Consider the following 25,338-nt stretch of genomic DNA (forward strand, 5'->3'; position numbering starts at 1 on the left):
GAGGGACCAAAAGATTCAAAGCTTTATTTTTTTTTGATAAAGTTAACAGTAAAACAAAATTCACAAGCCTTCCCCTCCCCGAGCTGGTTTCCTCTTCACACGCACAAGCACACAAAACAGAGGTCTCCAACCGAGAAAAATGAAACTGCTCTAAGTACAATGAGACATGATGAAGGAAGGAGTCTAAAGTATGTCCATATTCAAGGCTAAAATAAGCAGATCAGGTATGTGTGTTTGTTTGTTTTTAGCCAAACTGGAAAAAGAAATTTCCAGGCCCAGAAGCTGAAAAAGAAAATGGAAGATATTAGCACTTTCAAAGTTCAAAGGCGATGTGGTTAAATACCATTTTGCAATAGCTGGATGCCAGGCCAGCACTTAACTCAAACAAAACCATTTGGACAAGTGGGAGAGATCTGAGCTATGCATTTCCAGCAGCTAAATTCCAACAGGTAAGAGTGGATTACTGGTAATATAGGGAAAGGAGGCCTGGAGACAAATTTACAAGGATGAAGGTAAATGGGACACAAACCATGCAAGACTTTCCAAAATTCACTTAACAAAGGACATTATGGAACACAAAATTCCCTAAGGGGTATATCGATACTAGGTAAGTGCTGAGATCTTGCTCAGTGCTGTATAAAACCATCTTACTCTGCGATGTGTGAAGAAAGCCTGACCGCATTTGAGGTTTGAAGGGACATGAGCAACAGCTCCTTCACTGCCTCCAGTCACCTCAAAACATCTGCATCAAGCTTGGGGAAACTCGGCTGTCCTGTCAAGCGATTTGTGTACTTACCACTTCCAACGCCAACAGTAGGACACTTCCACCTACCTTCAAAACTGAAGCCACCTGGCCCACCAAAGAAGGCCTTAAAGATATTATTTGCATCGAAGTCTATAGGGAAGAAAAGGAAGTCGTAAGATGAAGTAAAACAGTTACAGTTTTCAGTTTAGAAATTGCTTCTTAACTGAAGGCCCGTAAAGCATTTTAAAATGGACAAAAAGCTATAAGCAAAGAGCTTGCTTTGTCCACTATCATGCAGCAGCAGCGAACACTGCTATACTATACTACAGCAGAGTAACAGGCTACTGCCAGTGGCAGAAAACAGGTAAAAGCAATAGCTGTGAGACAGTTCTAGTCACGGGAGCAACCTAAGAATTTTGGATAAGCAACATTTTGGGACCCACAGCCTGTGATGTGATTTTATATCTCTTACAAAAGACAGAAGCTTCTGCGTAATGGTACCTACTACCTAACAGCTCAGTCAAGGATAATCTGGATTATATGGTGCCTATTATCTGCAACTTCAAACAGTCATTGAGTATCTGCCATTCAAATACTTCTGCAGACCAAACCAAGCCACTTCACAGGATTATTACAATTGAGAGGTCAAGAACTGTCTGGCTGCTTTAGAGGAGAAGGCAGACTAAACGGTCTAATCTTTTTAAAGGCTGCCACTATAGAATACCATAAACACTTACCACCCATGTTCAATCCATCCTCTTCTAGATCTTGTCCACTATCATAGCGGGCCTTCTTCTTGGGATCTGACAGGATGGTAAAGGCTTCACCAACCTCCTTAAATTTCTTCTCCTCTTCCTTCTGTACTTCTGCACTTGCCCCACTGTGTCGGTCTAGTGACATAAAAAGAAGCAGGAAAGAAGCTTTGAGTTTCTAGTGTAAATGGAAAATACCACACATTTCTAGTTACTATCACAGATGTATTTTAGATTTCTGGAGTCAGAAATGGTATTTGTCCAAAAATTCCCTCTCCTATTTATGCCTGGCTGTAAGTGATGGTTGTGGGGAGGGCAGACATGCATGGGGCAGAGGGATGAAAGCAACAATACATGCTCGAAGACAGCCTGTTTCTGGATACCTGGATGATGCATTAGTGCTCTTTTCCTGTAAGCCTTCTTGATCTCATCTTCAGAGGCATTTTTGTCAACCCCAAGGATTTTATAGTAGTCTTTCCGTTTGCTCTTTTTCAGTTCCACCTGTGCATTCTTTAGAAGTTGCTTGTGTTCTAGAAAGAAGTGCAATGCCAAAGGAAAGCAGCTTTAGTGTCCGGCAGTTTTCTGCTTTAAAAAAGGCTGACAGACCAACATGTTGAGGTGACCTGGGCTGAAGTATTCAAGTGCCACAAGGAGCCAACCCCCTTGGATTTATACCCAGGCAGCTAATTAAAGTCTAACTACACTTAATACCGTTTCCAAACGTAGGTAAACACCCCAGTGCTATTGAACACGTATTTGTTACACACTGAACCACAAGGACTAAGGCTACTCTGTCCATTTCATTTCAGGCTATGAGAAAAGCAAGATGACCGTTAAGAATAAGAACCATAACTAGATATTCTGAATCTAACATGTTACAGAATATACACATACATGTACAGAAGAATGCTCATATGCTTACCTTTTGTTTTTTCTGTCTGATATACTTTTTCATAGTCTCTTACAGCATCTTCATATTGCTCTGTGTCCATGTAACTGTGGAAAAAAACAACGGTTGACAAGGTGTACTTCACGGAAAATATCAAAAAGAGGGTGCAGGTACAAGCTTTCTGGATGGATATGAATTAAGGAAAATACGTGCACTGGGCTTCAGGAAGAGCAATCATTAGAGGGACCCACAAAGGGTGACTGCTACACTGAATAGAAGCCTAAGCACCCGCAGTTTATGGGAAGTTCTGGCACAGGAGCCTGTTCTTTGGGCTCCAAGCTGAGACCGCAATCTCATTTGGCAGCACAAGTTCTACTTTAAAGATCTGATAATTACTTCATCCAACAGCAGGAACTAATACCAGCCAGTAATGTTTCAAGGAAGCTGGTGCAGCTATACGCTAGCAGCCCTGTTTAGAAGCGACGATCCTGGCACCTCAGAGAAGGATGTGTGCCTGCCTGTTGGCATTTCAGCCCTGCTCACGTCCTATTGTATCACAACTACTTACTGTAATTTAGCAATTACTGAGATGGAACTTAAGAAAACCACTAAAGGATGTAAATTAAAATGTATGCACAACAGGAAGGCTGCAGTAATGGTTTTGGTTCACCTATAAGCCAGGCAGCTTGGTCACAAACTAGGGAACCAACAGTATTGAGCAAAGGAGCAAATAAATGTGCAGTCAGAACAGAGCTTGATGACTTCTCTGGCTGGTGCCAAGTTACAAGACATATAGATCCAAACATCCTTTGTACAACTCTCTCAGCCCCACTGTACTACATTGCAGTATTATCTACAGCAGAAATATGTACAGCCTCAGCTGATTTCCCTTATAGTGGAAACGGGCCATCCCATTTTAAAATCCAGAGTGCTGGAAGCATGAAGCAGCTCTGCACAGATAAGATCTATTACTCCCAGCAACCTTTCTGAAACAGCTTAGAAGAGACGGGTTCTCTGGGAGAAAACAACATCCTATATTAGTCTTAAAAAAAAAAAAAAAAAAAGGCAAGTCAAGCTTGAGAACAAATCTTGCCTGAACACAACAACAAATAGGCAGACCCAGACCCACGCAGGCAGGATAGACTACATACTTTCTTGTCTTCTCGGCGCCACAAGGAAGAGAAACAAATTCAAGGACTGTTAAGACAGAACCTTTTATTCATTTAAGCTTCAGATTTGTTACCCCGTCACTCAGTGCTGTAGGGAAGAGGTTCCTACCCACAAACCAGCTCAGCATGTCCATGATAAACATCTACTTACCATTGTGCTCTCCTCAAGTATGCTTTGATATATGTGTCATCCAGTTTTACTGCATTCGTGCAGTCATCTATTGCTTCTTCAAGTTTCCTAAGCTACAAAGTCAGACAGAAGTTAAGTGAATCCCAATCAGAAAAAAAATCTGCTAATCAGCATTGTGATTTTAGGCTAATGCAAGTTGTACAGAATTTTGAAAAAGTCTCACTGTTTTTGTGGATCTACATCTATGACATTTTTTCCAAGTCCCCAAAAGCACAGAGCTTTTTCTTCTGTAAGGAAAAACTAGAAGCTTGGCTAGTGAAGTGGTACAACTACATGGTGCTTCTCTACAAAATGCACTTGGAAACAAGGGGCTTGCTTAGAATGATCTGAAGAACAAGGTATCCTGGATTGAAACACAATAAACTTAGAATTATTAAAAGTGATTGTTTTCAGACACAAACAGCCACATAAAGTGTCCATTAAAGCTGCCCTCTGACTTATCCCATTTCCTAGGTTTTGAAAACAGCCCGTCTCTTGACCAAGCATGGGTGCTGAAAAGCCCCACTGATAGAAGAGGCACATCAACACAGAGACAGCTGAGGAGGAAACATGCCTAGAGGAAATGCATGATGGAAATCTGAAGCACTGTCAAACAAATGCTTCACTGGAGAGTGCATTACCAAAATACAACAGCAACTCCAACAAAGGTGTAAAATTTTAAGTTATGTCAGATTGTTTTAGATCAAAAAATAAAGCAAGACACGATCTACAAAAAAAATCCTCATTACCAGGGAGGAAACAAATAAGGATGCCTTTACGCTGATTAAGATAAGGCCACACTACATTCCTCCTCTCCCTCCCACTCTGTGCAGCCCAAGTATTTGAGTTTTGTTTCTTTAGGAGTCAACTTCTTTGGCTGTTTGGAACAGATCCAATTGTTGTGCAAGCACAAAAACCTGAAATATTGCCTACAGCACTAAAGGATCCAGCTGCCCCGAGAGCCAGAGAAGCATATGTTTTCCAAAAGAAGCGATCTGGTATTTATAAACTACGTGGTGAGGAATACAACCCAAGATGAAACACTACCTGCCAGGTGACCATTTCTTACCTTTGAATTAACTGTCCCCCGGTTGCAGTAGAGTTTGGCATTTGTTTTTATGTTATTTGGATCTATTCCTAGTGCTTCTGTATACAGTTCATATGCTAGTTTGTAGTTTCCTTCTTTAAACGCTTTATTCCCATCTTCTTTCTTTGCTTTAAGTGCTTTGGCATTCTGAAAGAAAATACATCCTGGATAAGGACAGTAGGTCAGTGGTTCAGGGGTACGAAACACCTTATTTTGCTGGGTAAGGGTCGTCAAACACAACTGTTCTAATTTGGTTTCAGACAACATTGCAGGATACAGAAGTCACAGACTTGCTAGAGCAGCTGAAACGAGATGTGAGCATTTTACTTTTCCCCAAATAAAGGCGTTGAGGAAGAGCCAGCGCCAGTTACAGGCATTCTCTACATGAACAAAGTTGCCTAATGTTTAAGATGAGAACATGTCAGTGAAGTAATTTATGTATTTAAAAACAATAGGAGCAGGACCTCACCTTTTGAGAGCCTATACAACTAAATAAATCTTTCAAAAGTTGGTTAAAGAAATACAACAGAGTAGAAAGGAGGGAAGGAACATCCTGAAAGAAACAGTGTTTAAATACACGTCAGCCTGTAGGCACTAAATTAAATCTGTGTCAGAAGTTCTTAGAACCGAGAGACCTAGCTTTATTGCCCCTTGATCAGATATAGGAGCAAAATAGAATGAAAGGAAGGCAGTCTTCAGAGAATCACAGTATCACAGCCTTCTGAGAAAGAGCTTCCAGCAGCTCACAGTTATACCTTAAAGCAGCCCCTTCGGGAAGGACTTGACCCACTACTTGCTGCTGGAGATCTGGGGAATGATAATCTTGAGGTATGGAGAAGGGATTGCTTCAGCAGAAGCAAGTGTTTGGTTTAAAGAAAAAAAATATGTTAATTTTGCAGTCCCAACCTCAATGCTCACAACTTACACGGCAGGCAAGACACGCTTTCTCATGATCGGGAGCCATTCTGAGTGCCTGGACAAAGAACTGCACTGCCTTCTCGATACAGTCCTCATAATAAAGGCAGAGACCACGGACATACAGAGCGTCTGCATTTGTAGAGTCCATTCGTAAGATGTCACTGTAAAAAGCAAACATGTTAAAAAAAAAAGTCACCTTATAGCGGTTTTCTTCTCATCTCCAAAGCATTCCTCCTCTGCTGAGATATTTAATTATTTTATCAAGTCTGTGGCAGGGTTATTAACTGAGCCTAAGTACAGTTTCCCAGTACAATTAACCAAAAAGGGGATAAACTCATGCAAACTTCCCCATCACCATTTGCATTAAGGGCTTTTTTTTTTTTTTTTTTTTTTTTTTTAATATATATATCCCTCATCCATTTCAGGTGGTGAAATAGTAGTAGACAGGACATACCACCAGCTGTTACACAAATTCTAGATTTTAAAGATGCTCACCTTGCTACAGACTGTGCTTCTGGGTAGCGACCCAGTAGTGCTAAACATTCGGCCTTGAGGATTTTGAATCGGTGACAAGCAGGAGCAAACTCCAAAGCACGATCCATGCAAAATACAACCTGATGTGAGAAAAAATGAATGTGAACAAAGCAAAGATCCAAAGGCTTAGTTTGAAAGATTGCCCCATTGCCACACTTGAGATTCCATATTTGTCTTTGAACAGGAAAATAAGTGGGCAGACAACTCTTCTGCTGGATGTATGTACTTCATTAGAAAGTCTTCCTTATGAGCATTTTTGCTTTTTTAAGGGCTTTGTGTTTAAAGGTCTGTGGCCCCTGTTGTGTTACTACAACATAGCACTACACAGAAGATTCAAGGAACACCTGTGCAAGTTCCATCCATTTAACCCTTCTGAAATTGTAGGCCCCAAAGAAGAAGCCAAGGAAGACAATTCTGCCGCTGTTTTCTGCATTAGAAAGACATGTGGGCGGGACAGAAATTCAATAGATTGAGACAGTTTGGACTGGACAAAACACAAAAAAGTACAGTGCAGGGCCTGATCTTACATTGGTCTGACTGCAATGGGCAGGGTGATCTAATGGGTCTTTTCCATCTCTGCCTCTCTGGTGGGGACATCTGCATGAGAACAGGGTCATTGTTTCACCAAGGTTCATCTGCCTTCCCGGCCCGTGACATCACGATGGCCCGCTGTGGGAAGCACTGTGCTCCAGACTGAGAAGCCAAAGGCTTCTGGGTGAGGAAGAGCAAGAGCAGCTCCAGAAACAAAGATCACATTTCATGTAAGCCTTCCCAGTGAAGTGAGACAGTAGAATTAAATCATCAAATGCAGTTAGTGACAAAACCTGTATCAAATACTTCATGGTTCCACTCACCCTACAAAGCAAGCAGTAATAGAGGGTATTCAGCCTGAGCTGGTCACCCTCTTCACTTTTCATTTGTTCAGTGCTACGAGACCATGAGCTCTGTCATTTTCACAAATTCATGGCCCTGCTTCAGTAGCAAAAGTATGTCGTACAGCACCTCCCACCAGGACGCACCTAGTACTAGGCAGAGGGATTAGACGTACATCTGGCTGAACTGGCCAGGTACGGTATTTTCTTAATGCTCCAGGAAACAATCAAGTCAATCCTACCTTTCTGAAATCCCGTTTCTCAAAATCCACTTCAGCTATTTTTTCATATTCTAGCACGGTACTGGCATTCTTTAGCTGAAAGACAGGAGAACACAGTAAGCCTTGCAGGACAGTCACTGGCCTGTAACACCACCAAGCACACAAGTGACCAATCCCTAAAGCGTCATCAGAGCAAAAACTACTACAGACCACAGAACAACAATGCAGATCACAAGAATACTTTTGCCAGCATTATAATCAGTATGAAATCATGGGACCCAAGTGGTAGCCCAAGAAAATGTACACTTGTGCATGAGAAACAAAAGAGGTGGCAGCCTTGTACATGTTGCTTCACCCATTTCCGTGCTCTCTTATCATCATTCTTCCCCTGGTATGCTGGGGAAAGACTAGTTTTGTCTTTTCTTAACAGAAAAGCATGAAGGCTATCATGCACAAAAGTAAACTATGCAACCTGTCGGTTTACTGAGAAACAGAAACTACGACACCATCTAATTTTTTCATTACATCACCCAAACAGTCATTACTAACCATGCCCACGACTCCACCTTGCAAATTAGAAGCAAAAGATTTGCCAGCTCAATCCACTTCCTTTGACAGCCCCATTTCCTGGGAGTATTTCAGTTTTCAGAACCTCTTACCTCTTGCTGTGCCTGAGTATTCTTATGATCCAGTTCTAAAACTCGTTGAAAGCAGCGGCTGGCAGCCATGGCATTCCCTAAGGAAAGATGGCACTTCCCTTCCCGTAGATGGCCCTGAGAAGACAGTTAAAAGGGAGTTGTAAGAGCTGCAATAGGAGGAAACAAGGGTATTCAGACATGTACCAAATATGATTTTTTCCACGTACCCTTACAAAGCTATCATCCAATCTGACAGACTGCTGAGCATCTCCCAGTGCTTCTCGGAATCTCCCCAGCATCATGAGGGTGGCAGCTCTGTTACCGTAATAACTGGCATTGTTGGGACAGGTATCTGGAGAAAATGTAAGAGCACTGAGTGTAATGTAAGCAGCATACTCAAAAGTCATTGTTGGATTCAAAATCCTTCCCAATTTATAACACCTGAGTGACCTACGATGGTGCATGATGGCTTAGAATTGCAAATCAAACTATTGCTCCTCAACTATACACAGGATTTAACTCGTATAGAGCAAAAGTTTGTGGCGTTTGACCTGGCAGCACTGATGACCCTGCATTGGACAGAAAGCTGGATTGTTTCTTGCTAAAAATATCTTGGGTAGAGGACAAACAAACAAAAAAAGCTGCAAATGACCCACATTAGCACTAACCTGCATTATCAATCTGGTGAAGTTTTGCAAGGTAATTAAAGCCAGCAAAAAGCTTCCATCCAGCACGTGCTGTTAGAAACCCTGCTGGTGTATTTGGAAATCAATAACCAGCTTTGACTTTTGGACACTATATTCAGCAAAGATCATCATCATTACCAACTGCTCTCACCTATGGCTTTTGTGTAGTAGTTGTACGCTTCATTGTAATCTTTCTTGGCATAGTATGCGTTTCCTTGTTCCTTGAATGATTCTGCTTCTCTGAAAGGAAGTAAAACATAAGGGACAGAGCATCAGAACACAGTCTGACCACAACCGAGATCCTGATCCCCAAGCAATCTTGTTATAGCTCTTCAGCGCTCCAGAACACTTGTAGCTGGTTGCTGCAAGATTTACTCTGTACGCACTGTTCATGAGAAAAGAGCACACCACATCCTTCTGGCTCTCAGATAGTTCAGCACTTGACTAGGGCCATGAACAGGAACACGACCAACACAGCTGAGCATTACAGATGTGCACTAGCAGTCCAACCACACCTTTGGAAAACCTTTCTTCAGTCGCCTCTATAGCTGAGCAAAAATTCAGGTGGACATGGTTAACCAAGTAGCCTACTTGCCTAAGCGCTGCATAACCTTAGTAGTCATCAAAGTCAATAAACTGAGTGTTATCTTTCTAAAGTAGCCCCATACTTGAGAAGCAGGGCCAAGAACAATTTCTACATTCAAAAGAGAGCTAAATAGAGGAGAAATACGGCCACAAGTCTCAAGGAGAAGCTTGGCACTGCCTTGGCAACAGGTCCAGAAATAGTCCTCACACTCAAGAGCAAGCATTTGCAGAGATAGGACATTTAAAAACACACAACATATGGTTTAAAGCTGCATCCCTTAAACTCTTGAAAGCACAGTTTCCCCTAATGGAAATTAAACTCTTCCTTATCTTCTACCTTCATTTTAGATAAGCAGTCTGAAAGAGAACTCGTACCATGGTGTTGTGATGTTTAATTCAGTTTTACTGAATCAAATTCAGTGATTTAATTCACTTGCTTCCCTCCTAGACTAACGTGTCAACACGAGACCGGCTCAAAAGCAGCGTCGCCATCTCCAAGACGCAGCAGTTGATACTCGCGTCGTGCCTTTGAGCCTTCACTGCTGTAGCCAGAGCAACAGGCACTTTTTGTCCGCTGCCTGGAGCACTTGTACAAACAGAACTCTGTCCCCAAACATCAGGACTAGGACTAGCTCAGGCTCCCTGCTCTATACCCCACAAGGGACGCAGCCAGCACATCTACGAGCCCCAGCCACTGGCTCCAACAACCGAGCAGCCCAACCGCAGAAGTCATCTGCACAGGGAAACGTGTGTATCACGAGAAGTACAGTTGAAGCTGACCATCACAGGTCATCCTACTCCTCTTTGATAGACTGCCAGCTGATCTGAATATAGCCTTTGCTGAAGCGATGAAGCAGAGGCCAAGGAAACTAAAATAGCTGGGTGCACAGAGCGGAGTCGCACTTGCGGGCTCAACCATGGGTCGCTTCCAGGCTGTGCCGAAATGCTTCAGCATTTTCTTGAGGGAAGGATCCAGAAGAGAAGGTGTCTCTTTGCACCACTTATTGCGGCAAAGCTATTTACAGGGAAATCCAGGGTAAACAAATCCAAGCCAAACCAGAGAACATGGGGACAGAGTGAAGAGTCGCAGGGCTTTTTATATACAACTACTTTCATCCGATTCCAGAGCAAGCGCTAGCACATCAATTGCTTGAGAGCAATTCTGATGTCTGAGGAGCTTTATTTCGGTATCTGGCAGTACAACTCTAACAGCCAAAGGCCTGAATCAGAGCAAGTCTCCAGCCTAGCAGGTGCTATAAACAGAGATAATCTTTACCTTTAAAATTCTAGGCCGATCTGTCACATATGGTATAATGTAAGCAACCCAGGTCTTCGTTTCTGTACATCTTTACAAAGCTCAAAATTAGATGCAGCTTCAGGCAAGTTTCAGGACAGGGCTTTGCCCAGAGGAAGCAAAGACTCATCTTTGATAAATGTTATCCTTAAGAAACCCAAGAGGACAGAAGTCAACTGTCTTCGCAGAAGGCTGTAGCTACAACGCATTCAGTGGAAAAGCAGTGAGGGTCTTACTGTGTGCTGATGACATCCCATTTCTCTGCGCTATCGTGAGCAGCCTCTATCGGTACAGAAAATAAAGATTGAAAGGAAGACTGCATTTTAACAAGGTGCCAAAATCAAAGACCCGAGGGTGCTGAGCAGGTCTGATAAGAGTCCACCACCGCTTTGCATTTCTATTTTGGAAGTACCTAGAGATCAGAGCGTCACGTGGGAAATGCAGTTATCTGCTGGGAGCTGCGCTCCCTACGAAGCTGCCAACCCAGTCCCCTCTCCAAAAGGGGAAACGCTGCCACGGCCCTGCAGCGACCGCAGGGCATGGCTCGGCAAAGGCAGCGTGGCACCCGCAACGCTCAGCGAGCCTACTAGGGAGAGAACAAAGGGAATTGTGTCGAAACAAGTTCACATGTTTTTAACCTCATTCAGGCTTGCCATTGGCCATTCCCACACAACCGCCTCATGCAAAGGGTTGTTTTCACAGAAACAGCACAGTTTTGCCAGCTGGCAGAACAATAGACACAGGGCGCTGCCACTGCGAGGGCCTCGGGGGCCGCAGCTCCGGTACGTGCCGTTGGCTTTCGTTTTGAAGTTTCGCTATCAATTACACTCCCAACATGGGCCAGACGCACCCCTCCAGTAACTCTGTTGATGTCAAACAACGGAAATGCAACGTGATCGTGCTGGCATGTTTAAATACAGTAGGATGAGTAAGGAGGAGGGTGCCAAAGGAACGGGTCGGCGCAGGGCTCCGGCGGATCCTCTTGCCACGGCTCCCGAGGTCAGCAGCACAGCACTGCGCAGAGGCTGGTAGAAGATGTGCTCGCTCGTCCGGATGGAGAAGTGGCATCCCTCCTGCTCCCCTGCCATACCCAAGGGAGGTGCTTACCTGGCAGCCCTGCTCTTCACAGAAGCCGGCACGCTGGCGTACACCGAACAGCAGCTGCCAACACAGCCCCCTGCGGGCTGCTCCCAAGGTCTAGAAGCCATTAAGGGCTTGCTGGATGGATGTGTATCATAATCGGTGGGACTCACGCTTTGTGTGATCAAAAATGGGTCCAAACACAACCTTTTTTATTGACTATTACGTATCAAGCATTTCAAAATGCAGTGGAAGAAAATAATCAGCAATTCTGCGCTACCTTGGCAGTAAGAAGTTTAACCAAAAGTCTTGTTTCTGTAATTATAAATGGGAAAGAAAATCACTGATCCCATTTATGTACCTTCACCCAGAAGCTCCTTGTTGTATGGTCTAAAGAGAAGGATGAACGGTATTAATGGCAGAGCTCATCTCTCTGAGCCACTACGGTAACCTGCTTAGCCGACCAGCCCCTGATTCGTAAGTCTTTCAGCAATTTTACCTGTCATGTCAGAAGGAAGCACTGTCTAATAGCTAGAGGGCTGGCTGCCAGAACACCCCGTCTGCCAACAAACTGCTGGGAAGAGTTGGGAAAGTGGGAGAAAGAAAACAGATGCATGGCAAAACCAGCTTTCACAAAGCACCAGCATTATGAAACGCTAGAGAAAACATGCGAATACAAGAAATACTGACTTCTACTCTTTTTTTTGGTCTGTTTCCCTTTTATGCCTTTATTTTAGCACAGATTGATACACCAACAAGTCACAACACCTCATCTACCAGCGGCAGAAAGGAAATATGCAAACATTTCTATTGCTCACATCGCTTAAAGCTTAATGATGAAAAAAGATGAGAGAAAAAAAATTCCTCCGCAGCACAAAGACAAAGCCAGTTGCTGGAAATGCAAGCCTTGTGGTCTGAGATCCTAGACACAGAAGAGAAGCGCCTCACCCCAGTTGTGCTCCACTGACATAGAAAGCACACAGAAAACAGTTCTTGTTTACCACTTGCTACAACAAGAAAAAAAATGCAGATCTCCTGATATCACTGGTAATTGTTCCAATCCAAACAGATGCTGCAGCCTGAATGAGATCATTCTGCATCTCGCACTGATGTAGGCTGCATTCCCCACTTGCTACTTTTGAAACTGAAGAAGAATCGTGCTTTGCTAAAAATACGCCCCAGGCTGAATGGGTTGCTTTGTTCGGAGTGGGTCGCGTCTTCTCAGGGCCTCTCCACAACAAATGAAGAAGACAGGGAAGAGCCACCCCGAGGACCTCGGGAAGAAGCTCGTCTTTCATTGCTCGCGTGCACCAAGGGCTCACAGGGAGGGAACTGTGTGGAGTAACCCTCCCGCCGTGAACCAGTCGATTTTTTTCTTTCCCCTTTTATAACCTTTGTCCGATTCTTCCCCTGTCACCCTGGAAGACCTGCCATCAAGGCAGGCAGCAGCCACCCGATCCTGATGCTCCTCTGGTGCGCCCAGAGGACAGAGGGTGCCACCACCACCCTCCTGCCACTCGCCACGACGGCGCTCGCTGCCTGCCTGGTGGGAGAAGAAGCCGTCACAAGGCTCCCTCTATTCCCCATGCCCTCTGCTGAAAGCTCAGCCCCTGCTCGTTCCCAGAACAGCCGAGCTATGAGAAGCAGCCAGCCCGCGCACCAGCGACACAATCCCACGTTTGCCTAACAACTTCTGCCTCCTCCTCAGAGCTCGCACACGCGGCCCCCACGCGAATGCCGATTGTGGCTTCCACCCCTCCTACTCCAGCTCAGAGGGAAGAACACGCAGACCTACCTTGCAAGGCACCTCGTTTTCCTAAACCATCAGGATCTGTAGAGGAAGCATCTCCCATGTGTAGCTGTGCTGGCACAGACCCCGCTCCTACACGAATGCACAGGTACACGCACTCAAAGCCATGCTATCCAGCTAAAAATTCACCATTTCAGCAGGCAGCACACTTGGTACCTCTCAGCTCTCACAACCATTACTCCTACTTTATCTTCTTGCCTCCATTACAGAACGGTAACAAAAAAAATAGGATTTAAGGAATGCTACGAAATCCTGTTAGAAAACTCAAGTATCTCAAGGTCACTGGGGCGCTGTCCAAAACCAAGAAACCCAAAGAAATCCGGCTTTTAACCGGGCCAGCTTCTGCCCAGTGGACAACCATGAGGTGTCTTGAGCCTGGCAAATCTGTCAGGCCTCAATTTCCATGGGGATGCCCCAAACCAAAAGGAAAACACCTGCCTTTGCCAAGCCATCCTTGCAGAGACTTCTTCCTTAATAGCACACGTTGCCTCCATCCCGCAGTTTCCTTGTTGAAATCCAGACGAGATTCTCAGCTGTCAGATATTACTCAGCTGCTTGGGTAAAATAAGTTTGGTGATCTCAATACAGTTTACAGCAGGCAGATGTCTAGAGCTTAAAATAAGCTGTCGTATTTGCCACTGGACATACTATACTCTCCCCTCCCTTCTCTCAGGGCTCAGAAGGGAAGCCAAACACTAAGCGGGCCACAGAGATGTTCAGACAATAAATACCTCTCCGTGTGCTTTTCCAGGTTAGGTTTTCACTTTGCGACCGAGGATTTTGAGTGAAGGGGATGTATAATCTCATTAGTAGTGTTGGTGTTTTCTGTCTCTGGTGCATGCAGGGGCAAAAACAGGCCCCCAGATACAAAACACAAAATCACCTATAACATATCCTGTGATCACCTTCCGCGGCTGGACAGTCTCACACTGACCCTACTGCAGCAGAGACCAAAAGGGATATGGAGCAGAACAGCAAACCATGCAATGCATTTCCCTGCACATCAGCACCCCCCAATGAGCAAGGAGTGGGTTTACTACCAGCTGCGACGGATCAATGAGAATGAAGACATTTACTCACAGCATGTCCCAAACCAGGGAAATCTTGAGTCTGTGTGTGCTAATACCTGTGGAAAACTTGAGTCCGAATGTAATAACCCTGTATGGATATTCTAAAGGCTTACCAACTGAAACACAAAACAGAAAGAGCTGCCTTGGGGCCTTAAGTCTTCCCACAAGGGTGACCATGAGCAAAATCGCTAATAATCAATCCAAAAAAAAGCCATGCTGTCCTCTGCGCACACCCCAGAACGTTCCCAATACCTGAGGACAAACTCGGACAAGGAAGACCGAAAGCCACAAGAACTAAAATATGCCACAAGCAGAGAGCAGGAGCAAAGAAATGAGCCAATCCTCGCCCCGCAGCTGCGAGTGAAAACAGCCAGATGAGTCCTGAACTTTAATTACGCAGTTATGTAATGCACCTTGCTAGCAGAGCTCAGTATTAACCTACTTCATACTAATGGCTCAATCATTTCTGGCAGGGTCACACCATAGCCTTCCTGAAAACCCACAGAAGGGTCTAGAACCAGCTAGAGACTGCTTTCTTCCACAAAGGCCTAAATGAAGGAAGCCAGGCAGCCGGAAGAATTACATGGCAAGACGACCGCACCTACAGCATCATTCACCCTAAAAAAGACTGTGTTGAGATAAAGAAAGGCTTGCATTGCAAGTACTGAACATCTTTTTCAGGCTCTATGCAGCAACTACCTAATCCAGAGTATTAAAATACCCTGCAAACGTATGGGATACTAACCATCGATGCGAGGAGCCTCTGCTGTTCCTCATATTATCCCAAGATCATAATTAGGCATTAGTAAAATAGGCTGGATTTACGGCCTGGGAAACTCAAGTGCCCATTTGCAAGCAGAACAGGAATACTGGAACAGACTATTCCATCGCTGAAGCTGATCCACAAACAGAGCCCCTCCAGCCAATTCATCCCCCAAAAGTCCTGGCAGCACTCCCTGTAAAAGCAGGCAAGTAAAGACATTATTCATGAGGAGCCTGACCAGGATGCAACCCATTTCACGTAAAATAGCAGTGGAAAGATTCGTGCTAATCATCTACACCTGACAACCTCCAGGCAACATCTGTTGAACTAATCAGTGACCCACATTTAGCCGAGGTCTGAAACCTTTTTGACTTCTGCACAATTTATTTTGTGTGGCAAATTTCACGTTCATTATTGTATTAAGGTTAACTATGCTTTCCTGCTGAGGCATCAACATATCTGAAGTCTGCAGCAAAAGCACTGTAAAAGCAGCAGTCTGTACAGATCATTTCACAATATTTTCCAAATGATTTGAGACACCTCTTTTCAAGAGGCCTCTGCATCCTCCAACACTGAAGAAAGAGGAGAAAGATCCAGTCTTAAACACGGACATCAGACAGAACCTAGAGCTGCCAGGAGGATGACAAGGAAATTATCCCTGGCAAAAGCCCAGCAACCCCCAACTCTCAGATCAGCCGGGCCAAGGGAAAAACAGTTCCCAGGGGTTAGAAATCTTTACAATTTAGAAAGAAAAGTGACTTTTGGGGGGATGGACCAGTCCCTGACTGCACCACAACTCAGGCCCTGCCCACCAGCTGCTGCCCAGCAGAAGCACTAAGAGCACCACTATCTAGCAGATAAAATTAATACGGTTACATCAACCCTCTTTTATAAGGACCCTCACAATTTGTGCGGCTGCAAACAATAATTATCCTGTGACCACACTCTATTCCTGTCCCTTAAACAACTTGTGAGTGAGCCATTCAGCGTGTTTACAGCTGTTTCAGTGCATTACAATCATTCTGAAATACTCCCTGCTTTTGCCAATTTCATTATTTTAATTAAGCCACAGAGAACAGAATCACGCATTCAGACAAGGGTTAGTCCTTTAAGCAAAGTATCCATACCATGTCACGTTGTAATTCCTGAAGAGAAGTACAGAACATAGAAACCCTTGATGCTAACTTACAGCAAGTACGGGTTTTCATTTATTTTTGCTGTTTTCTGATAGAATCTAGCACAGTCACATCGTGAAGGCTGTATTAAATCAGATTCAAGAGTACGTCTGTGTGTGCCCACTAATGCTGAGCGCCTGTGCAGCCTTTACACAGCTCAAGATGCTTTACAAACGTTAGGCACCTAATTAAGCCTCCAACTACTCTCCCTAATACAGCGACTATCACCCTAATTTACGTTAGATCAATCGAGACAGAAGTTAAGCAACTTATGTAAGCCTGGAAGGGTCGCACAGACAAGAGGCTAACGCACAGGAGATTCCCGACGCCAAGAAAATCTGCTCTGACTAGCAAGCATGGCTGTTTAAAGCCTATACTTTCTGACCAAACAAAAAGAGAATAACTGCCCGTAGAATGTCATCTACTCACACCTTATTTTATGTCATTAAAAGAGAAACGATATCCCAAAACAACAAGAGAGGAATCATTGTGAGAGCACCTACAGAAGCACAGGGGGACTGCATGGTAATAACCACAAACGGTGGTACTGGCCTTACCACGCCAAGACAACCCAAGATGACCTAGACTGGCCCTGTTCTTCACAGCTGAAACTTCCTTCAGAGCAGGACAAGGACCAAACACTCATTTCCACGACTGCACTCCTGTGCCCATCACTTCTGCAATGAAAGTCAGGGAGGAGGAAGGAAGGGTAATGTTAGAGCTCACTGAAAGAAGATGACAGCGCCTTCAGCATGACTTTTACATTTGGATGTTTTTAACATTTCAAACACCACGTTTAATTAGCCTGGGGGAACGAATCTCACACAATCAGGGCTTTCCCAACTTTACAGGCCATGCAATTTGTCAGTGTCCTATACACAACACACAGGTGCCTCTTCAGCAACATTTAATTGAACTCCTCAGAATGACATCACCAGGAAGTTCGCTCCCTCCCAGTGCTGCTCCCCAAGCCTTCAATTTCTGACAGTAAATAAGCAGTGCAAAACACCTCGGGCCATCAATATTATTTTTGAAGATTGTATTCCTCAGAGGCCACTTTCAGTTTTGTTTCTCCTTATCAACTGCATAATTTTCTGGAACAATTGCCTCACCTTCCACAGAAGGAGCTCTTTCCTTCCCAGTTCCCCAGGAGATAACAGACTGCCAGCTTTAAATGCTGCAGAACCAGCAGAGTTTCCTAGACGCTGGACTTTTCCCATTTCATCGCCTGCAGTGCCTGCAACACTCAGCTGCTGGCAGGAACGAGATCGCTTGCTCTTGAGATGAAAGTGTGCAGCCAGAAGAAAGGCTGGGATTCCTACCTGCCCCAGCCAACACCGCTCCCCTGGGCACGCTGAACCAGACCACTTCAGAAATAAACCAGCTACTGGAACTTTTAACAGTCACTTGGAGAGGCTCTTTAATCACATTAACCTTTTCAGAGCATGACGCTGGCCTACAACTGACGTTTTTTTTCCCCCCCTCCATTATGTTCAGCAAAGCAGGACAGAGTAAGAATTGCTTCAAATACCACAAAAAGATTTCAAACGCTTACAGGCTGAGGAAGTCAGGTACAATACAGCGCTAAGACAACCGATACAGAAGAAGTGAAGAACGCTCAAAACTAAGAGTTTGAGGCTGCCCCTTCCGCAGTTTAATCATTTCCTCCTCATCCTAGTGAAAGCTTTCTTTAGAAATTAACCAGCGTGGTCTCAAGACAGAAAGGATGTTACTGACATTGCAAGACACTCGAGCTCTAGTTGACTGAAGACAGGAGGACTGAAGACTTTGCTCCAGGAGGTGCAGAGAGAGAAAAAGCCTGGTAGAGACGGGAATCCTGGTAGAGACGGGAATCCTGGTAGAGACAGAGGCCCTAGGAACTCGCACGGGATGTGCGGCCAAGAGCTCCCGAAATAAACCAGCACCTAGCAGCGAGCACAGCCCCTCACCGCAGGTGGCACAGCACCGCTCTGGGATTACAGGCCACCACTGCAGAGCCCCGGCTCTGAGCAGCCAGCTCTTCTTTGTGCGACCGGGAAAGGGACGGGTGAAAGCAGCACCCTGCGGCACAGCCCTCCGGAGGGGCACACCGCCCTGCTCAGCACCCGGGCTGCCCCCGAGCACCCTGCTCAGCCCGGGGCCCGCTGCCCACACCGGCCCGGTGGAGGAGACCAGCGGGGCCCAGGGCACCCAGGACCCGCACGGAAAAGCCCAACACGGAGCCTGCACCCCCCACACACCCAGAGCAACCCCGCTCCCCACCCCAGCTCCCCACCTTCCTCCTCCTCCCGCCCCACACCGGCTGCCCCCAACCCACGGAGCCCCGCAGCCGGGCTCCCCCCCCACACTTCCCAGGGGAAGACCCGCGGCCTCCCTCGCCATCCCGGGCGGGGAGGGGGGGGACAGCGGCCGCACCTCCGCGCCTCCTCCTCGCTCTCGGGCTCGCCGGGTCCCTCGGGCGCCGCCATGATCACATCGCACTCCGCCGCCGCCATCTTACCGCCAGGCCGGGCTGGGGGGGGGGGGGGGGGGGGGGGGGGGAGGACGGTCGGCGGGGCGAGGGGCGGGCGCCTCTGCCGGAACAGGCGGAGCTGCCGGCGGCAACGGCGGCTTCGCGAGGCCGCCCGGAGCCGAACGGGGCCGGGAGAGAACCGGGCTGAGGGGGGCGGAGAACCCGGGGTGGGAGGGAACCGGGGGTCCCGGGGTCTGGCAGTCATGGGGTGGGGTCAGGACCGTAGGGCTCAGGCCCGGCCCGCGGTCCCGTGCCCCCCCCCCCCCCACGCGCCGTCAGCCCGCTGCGGGGCTCCGCAGGGCCCGGGCTGCCCGTGGAGGGCGCTGTGGGCCGAGCCGAGCCGGGCTTGGCTTGGCCTGGCCTGGCCGCGCCTCTTCCGCCGCTGCCGCCGCGCAGGTGAGGCCCTGCCGGTTCCCCAGCTCCGGGCTTGCAGGGCCCGGGGCGCCCCCCGGGGCTGCCACCCTTGGGGGTGAGGGGGGGTCGTGCGGCAGCGTTGTCGCCGGGTCTCGGCGGTGCCTGGCCGGGGAGAAGCCCCCTCAGGCCTCGCCGGCTGCTGTTTTGCAGGCGGCTCGCTTCGTCCGGGGCTCGGGAGCGGCGCTGAGGCGGCATGGGGAAGAGCTGCAAGGTGGTGGTGTGCGGCCAGGCCTCCGTGGGGAAAACGGCGATCCTGGAGCAGCTGCTGTACGGGAACCATGTGGTGGGTGAGTGTCAGCGGGGGGGGCTGAGAGGGGCGGCCCTGCATGGATGTGGGGTGTGAGGCAGCCCGGTGCTGCCAGGACCCCCAAATACACAGCGCTGGGGTGGAGGAAAGGTGCAGTGTCCCACCCCAGACCACCCATCAGGACAATTCTTCAGGCTGTGTCATGGCCAGTGCCGTGTCCAGGGTCTCCACGTCACCCTGCCCACCTCTTGGCAGGCTCAGAGATGATCGAGACCCAGGAGGACATTTACGTGGGCTCCATCGAGACGGACCGCGGGGTGCGTGAGCAGGTGCGCTTCTACGACACGCGGGGCCTGCGGGACGGCCTGGAGCTTCCCAAGCATTGCTTCTCCTGCACGGACGGCTACGTGCTGGTCTATAGCACCGACAGCAAGGAGTCCTTCAAGCGGGTGGAGCTCCTCAAGAAGGAAATTGACAAGTCCAAAGACAAGAAGGAGGTGAGCACCTGCGATCTCCCCAAGGGAAAGGGGCTGCAGAGTGAGGTCTGCTCCCTTGTTCAGTGGTTTTTCCCCAGAGAGTCTCCTTTCCTCTGGCTTGTCACAAGGTGGTGATAGGGAGTCCTGTTCTGTAAGACCCTCGGTTGTAACTGGCTACTGTGCTGGGATGCTTTCAGGGGAGAGTATTTGCTCTGTCACTGTGATTGTTCCACAGCCAGTGGGCAGAAGGGCTCTGTGCAGAAGCAGGTTTGTGCATCTCCTGCTGATGGTTGGGGACAGGGGTCTGCTGCTTTGTTTTCATCAGTCTCAAGAGCATTTACAGAGATCTCGCTTCTTGGCCTTCTAGAGCGGACACTTCTGCTAGCCTCTACAGTGCTATGCATACAATCGCTCAGTGGGGCTGGTTTGAGACATAGACCCAAACAGAAGGGGGATTAGCTGAAGGATATGGCCTGGCACTAAGGGTGTTGCCAAGCAGAGCCAGGCAGCGCTATTCAACCCTGCATTTGTTACTTACAGGGATTCTTCTCGCCCTTTTTTTGAACAGGTCACCATCGTGGTTTTGGGCAATAAGTGTGACTTGCAGGAGCAGCGCCGGGTAGACCATGACGCAGCCCAGCACTGGGCCAAGGGTGAGAAGGTGAAGCTGTGGGAGGTGTCTGTGGCTGACCGGCGTACGTTGATCGAGCCGTTCATCTACCTGGCCAGTAAGATGACACAGCCACAGAGCAAGTCTGCTTTTCCCCTGAGTCGCAAGAACAAGGGTGGCGGTTCTGTGGATGGCTGAGACTTGTCTTTCCCTTCCCTTCCATCACCACCTCCTCTCCCTCACCTCTCTCCTTCCCTTGCACGTACCTCCTGCTGAACCTGTGTGGTGTCGTGGAGCCTGCAGGAAGCCTCGTGGCACGAGGAACAGGCATCCCAGGGCCGGGGATGGTCTTTGAGGAGGACAGAGGTGACCCATCTCCCTGCACTGGGACAAGTGCTCTTTCCGCTGCCCAGGCCCTGCCACTGTTTGAGGTGCTACAGGAAAGCCAGGATTCACTAAGTGACACTCCTCTGCTCTCAGGGTGCAGGCTGGCACCTGCGGGCTGCATGCTGCCTGAGGGGAGATGCAGCACAAGGCTGGCCAGCAGGTTGAGATCAGCTCCGCATCTGAGTGCAGGCAGGCCAGAGGAAATGATTCCCCCTTTCAAGAGCAACTCTATCTTGTATTTACCGATCCTATATAAGAAGAGCCCCTTGTCCTCTCCCAGCTAGCTTTGTGGTGCTACAGCTGTGTCTCAGCAGATTGCCCCTCACCTGGACATGCCCTCTGCTCCTCGATGTGTGGTAATAGTCAGTCCTTGGTCAAGAGGAGCCTCCTGTCCCAGTGAATGCACAGTGCAGAGAAGGTTGCTGTTCCTGAGGCAGGGTCAGACCTTGGCCCCACGTCTTATGGTGCCCACATCTTAAAACTGCAGCCCTCTTACTGAGCACAGCCTCAGTCCTGACCTGAGAGCTGCTGGGACTGTACTTAGTCTGCACACACAGGTGCTTTAGGGCTGTGGCAGCTCTCACTGCCCATCAGTCACAGTGCTGCCTCCCCTCTCAGAGCCACCACAAGACAAAGGGAAGGTGTCCCAGTCCTGCCCAGCAACATGGTTCCTTTGGCTAGTCTGGATTTAGATTTAAGACACACAAAAAAAAAAAAAAAGACGAGAAAGCCCTGGCTTGTTTATACTTGTTCCTTTTATTTACTGAATAACACAATAAAGCAATGAGATTCAATTATCAAAATATTTTCCTTTTTTTTTTTTTCCCCAACAGTTATAGTACATCAAAAAATATACAATGAACATTACAGGAGGGGTACTGGCCAAGTCCCTAGAGTCTGTTTATTCAATTTTTTCTTTTTTTTTTTTTTTGAATCAAACTGTTCACATCACTCCAAGGTTATTTACAGAGGGACACGCATTACTGAGCGCTATGGACTATGCCCTACTACCTAGTACAGCATATGCTACGTCAAAGGCAGTAAATGCTTTGGATAGCACAGGAGCAGGGAGGGTTCTCTGGAGGCAGAGGGGATGCGACAGAGGGAGCGTGTTCTTATGCAGCTTGTTGCAGTATTATTGTTATTTAGAAGGAATGGCTTTCAAGGGTTAAAGTGCCAAGTGTAGGAGTATATCAGGACTCCACTGGTGGAGGGGGGGGGTGACAGGAGCAGCCACTGCTGGCTCCAGCACAGGCTTTTTAGAACAAAATGCAGGGGAACAACCCACCGGTGTCCAGCAGCTCCTGCAGGCTGGAGCATGGCCACGGCTGTCTGCTCCCCGTGCTCCCGAGGCTGGTGTGCGTGCAGGAGGGGATGCGCTGCCCTTTTCTGGTGCAGCCAGGGCTGAGAGGAGGCCTGGAGGAGAGCGCAGTGAGATGGGTAGGGCGAGGGCTGGAGTTGGGGTGACCACAGGCTTCATGGCACCGAGATGCTGTTGGAGCCACGTCCCTCCTGCCCCAGCCAGTGCAGGCTCCTATCCTGGGGGACGCGGGGTCAGCTATTGGTCCAGGACACATGTGGGCTGTGGGACAACGTCCCTGTCAAAGCCACTGCTGGGAGCTTTCTGCCCTCAGCTGCTCTCCCAGCCAGGACTCCCACCATCCCCTCAAGAACTCATCTCTGTCCCCACCTTCCCATATACAGTCTCCCTTCCTCTCTCCGGGTGCCCTCTTTTCCCTGGGGTGGAAGGAGATGCCCTGAGCAGATAAATCCATACCCAGAGGCTCCTTTGCACTCCTGGCCTCTGTGGCAGGAGCAGAGCAGTGACACTGCGGGTCAGTGCTGCCCATGGTGTGAGCAGACGTGTCCTCCAGACATAGGAGCATGGCTCTGTGCCACCGGGACCCAGTGGCAGCTCCCTCCATGCAGCGATTCCTGCTGTTTCCCAAGGCTCCTGTCTGTGGAAGCAGAAGTGTTTCAGCCCCGTGAGTTTCCTGGCAGCAGGTTCCTGTTTATCTCATCCAAGACCTTGTCCTGAGCATTGGTGGAGCACACTGGGCAAAAGTCCTCCTGAAATCCACGTTGCTTATGGCCAAGATGTCAGATACGTGTGCTTGTGCGTGTGGATTCCCAGGTGTGCAAACCACCAGCCTCTTCCCAAAGGCTGGGCAAGAACACGGGCCTCATCCTGGGACGCAGCAGAGGTCTTTGAACCAGCATCCAGGCTAGGAGATGGGAAGAGATGCCGGAGGACCCCTCTGCACAGAGCTAAGAGTTGCTTTGTTTTCTTTCTCCTCCAAACACCACTCCCGGCTGTACAGACAGCGTGAGCACCAAAGTAAAACGCAGACAGCAAAACACAACGAGCGAGCTGCTCCCCTGGGATTGCATAGATCGGGGTGGGTTGTCACTCCAGCGTAAGGTTCGTTTGGGTTGCAACTTTTCCTGCAAGTTTTCTATTTACAGCAGCGCGCTGGGAACCCGGAGCGCTGTGGGTACAGTTTTCAGACCAGGCCCTCGCTGGGCCTTCTGAGCACAGTGAAAAGAGAGCATCCGAGGGAGAGCCCCACGCGTCAGCTGGCGGTGCCTGCTCCTTCATCCCTGATTGTCTGGGCTGCCGGGGACGCCTTCGTTTTGTGGAGTCATCGGAAACTCCTTGGAAGCTCCTAATGGGGACGGGGATGGACGGTGAACGACGACGTTACCTTTCACTGGAGAACCAAAAGTGCTTTGGGGACATTCACGCAGCCTCACAGCGTCTCCCCTGAGGTAGGGGCAGGGTTGTCCCCCCTGCGGGTGGGACGGAGGCGAACAGCTGGTGCTGAGCAGGCTGGATGGGGCTCAGGGCCGTTCTCCAAGCTCAGGGTCACCTCCTTCACACCTCGGGGAGCGCAAACCAGCTGGCCCAGCTCTCTGCTCCTTGCAGGGCTGGAGCAGAGCCCGTGTCCGACTGTGTGCCCAAATTCTGTGCTTCTTGGGTTGCCTGGGCGAAAGGCAATGTGCTTTCAGAGGGAGGGGGAGCAAGCCCTGGGCTTTGCCTATTGCTCTCTGAGTGAGGATGTGATCGCCGTGGCCGGCGCCCACCACGGCGGGGGCTCTTTGGTGTGGGACGGACGGGGCTGGCGGGGACTGGCAGGACAGAGGGGTGCTCCGTCCCCCCCGGACCAGCCAGCTCCTCTCCTCCCAGCCTGGTAACTGGGAGGTAAACAAGAAAAACAGCAGGGTCCTGGTGGCTCTGGCACTGTCACCTGCATCACCCAGCCCTTGGGGGGGGGGGACCCTGCTGAGCACGGGGCTGGTGTGGGCAGGGGGAGCAGCGGGGACCGGCCGGACTCTGCCGGGGCATCTCGCTCCAACAGGAGCCAACTTGAAGCAAAAGGAGGAGAAGCCTGGGTTGACGTCTACTACTACGGTTTCCCATCAGCCAGAAGAAGAGCAGCCTGTCCGGGCACGCTACCCCGCGCAGCCCCCTGCGGCACAGCCGACGGACCCTCGGCGGGCGAGGGACTCTAGTAGGGCGCAAAGACGATGGGGCCCGGCGTGGTGCGGACGTGGGCCGGCGGCGTTCGGAAAAGGGCTGGTCCGAGGAGTGGGGCTTGGAAGAGGGTGGTGGCAGCGGCTGGTCTCAAGGCGAGGGGGCCAGGCATGGCGCACACAGCCGTGGTGAGCGGGCTGGGGAGGAAGCGGGTCGCCAGCGTTTTGGTGAGATGCTTCTGCAAAGCCAGCTTGGACTGCGGGGAGGGAGAAGGAGAGAGCGTGAGGCTGCACGCCGGATCGGACAAGCACCCCTGCGTCAGCCCCTGCAGTAAACGCGGCCCCCAGCCCACTGGTTTTTGGGCTGCCAACTCCCCACCGAGCTAGACTGGGAGGCTCACATCTCTGCAAACAAGCTTTTGGGCTCGGTTTAGCTGAACCGCACCACCCCTGCCACCCCCAAGCATCCAAACCCCACAACTGTCCCCTCCAGAAATTGTGAAACAGGCGGAAGAACCCCAAATGCTCCAACTGTTTCGAATGCCTTTGCCAGGGAGCCGACAAGTTCTCCCTGTGTTTTCCTTCACAAAAGTCCAGAAACTCCTCTCACCTCTACCCCTCTCCCTCCCTGAAGGAATTCAAGGAGACGAGGCTTTAAAGAAAAAAAAAAAAAAAAAAAAGCAGATGTCTTATTGCAAGAGATGTTTACCACAGCAGAGGATGTTCCCGGTAACTGGATGGGTAATTTGCTGGGAGACAGG

At 48.9% G+C, this 25,338-nt stretch overlaps 3 protein-coding genes across 5 annotated transcripts in view; 1 reads left to right on the plus strand and 2 right to left on the minus strand.

The window, feature by feature from the left end:
* Positions 1–19,236, minus strand: DNAJC7 (DnaJ heat shock protein family (Hsp40) member C7). Its single transcript, XM_035568428.2, has 14 exons — positions 18,873–19,236; positions 8,832–8,920; positions 8,222–8,346; positions 8,016–8,129; positions 7,378–7,452; positions 6,225–6,343; positions 5,737–5,890; positions 4,794–4,958; positions 3,707–3,798; positions 2,420–2,493; positions 1,881–2,027; positions 1,483–1,635; positions 833–895; positions 1–282 (listed from the first exon to the last, which is right to left on the minus strand). The coding sequence occupies exons 1-14, from the start codon at positions 19,172–19,174 to the stop codon at positions 245–247; spliced, it is 1,710 nt and encodes a 569-aa protein (XP_035424321.1). The 5' UTR covers positions 19,175–19,236; the 3' UTR covers positions 1–244.
* On the plus strand, positions 19,169–21,906 carry NKIRAS2 (NFKB inhibitor interacting Ras like 2). Of its 3 annotated transcripts, none has more exons than XM_035568431.2 (4): positions 19,169–19,365; positions 19,534–19,670; positions 19,886–20,127; positions 20,675–21,906. In XM_035568431.2, exons 2-4 carry the CDS (start codon positions 19,577–19,579, stop codon positions 20,912–20,914), a joined length of 576 nt encoding a protein of 191 aa, XP_035424324.1. In that variant the 5' UTR covers positions 19,169–19,365; positions 19,534–19,576; the 3' UTR covers positions 20,915–21,906. The 3 variants fall into 3 exon arrangements, with proteins under 3 accessions (XP_035424324.1, XP_050571402.1, XP_035424325.1); XM_035568432.2 differs by having other exon boundaries at positions 19,357–19,438; XM_050715445.1 differs by having other exon boundaries at positions 19,339–19,670.
* A 2,706-nt stretch (positions 21,907–24,612) lies between these two features.
* Positions 24,613–25,338, minus strand: part of ZNF385C (zinc finger protein 385C) — a 78,733-nt gene continuing 78,007 nt past the window's right edge. Inside the window, 1 exon segment of the mRNA XM_050715432.1 lies at positions 24,613–24,834. Coding sequence (XP_050571389.1) covers positions 24,613–24,834 — 222 coding nt within the window.

The sequence above is a fragment of the Cygnus atratus genome, chromosome 25, assembly GCF_013377495.2.
Source record: "Cygnus atratus isolate AKBS03 ecotype Queensland, Australia chromosome 25, CAtr_DNAZoo_HiC_assembly, whole genome shotgun sequence".
Classification (NCBI taxonomy): Eukaryota; Metazoa; Chordata; class Aves; order Anseriformes; family Anatidae; genus Cygnus; species Cygnus atratus.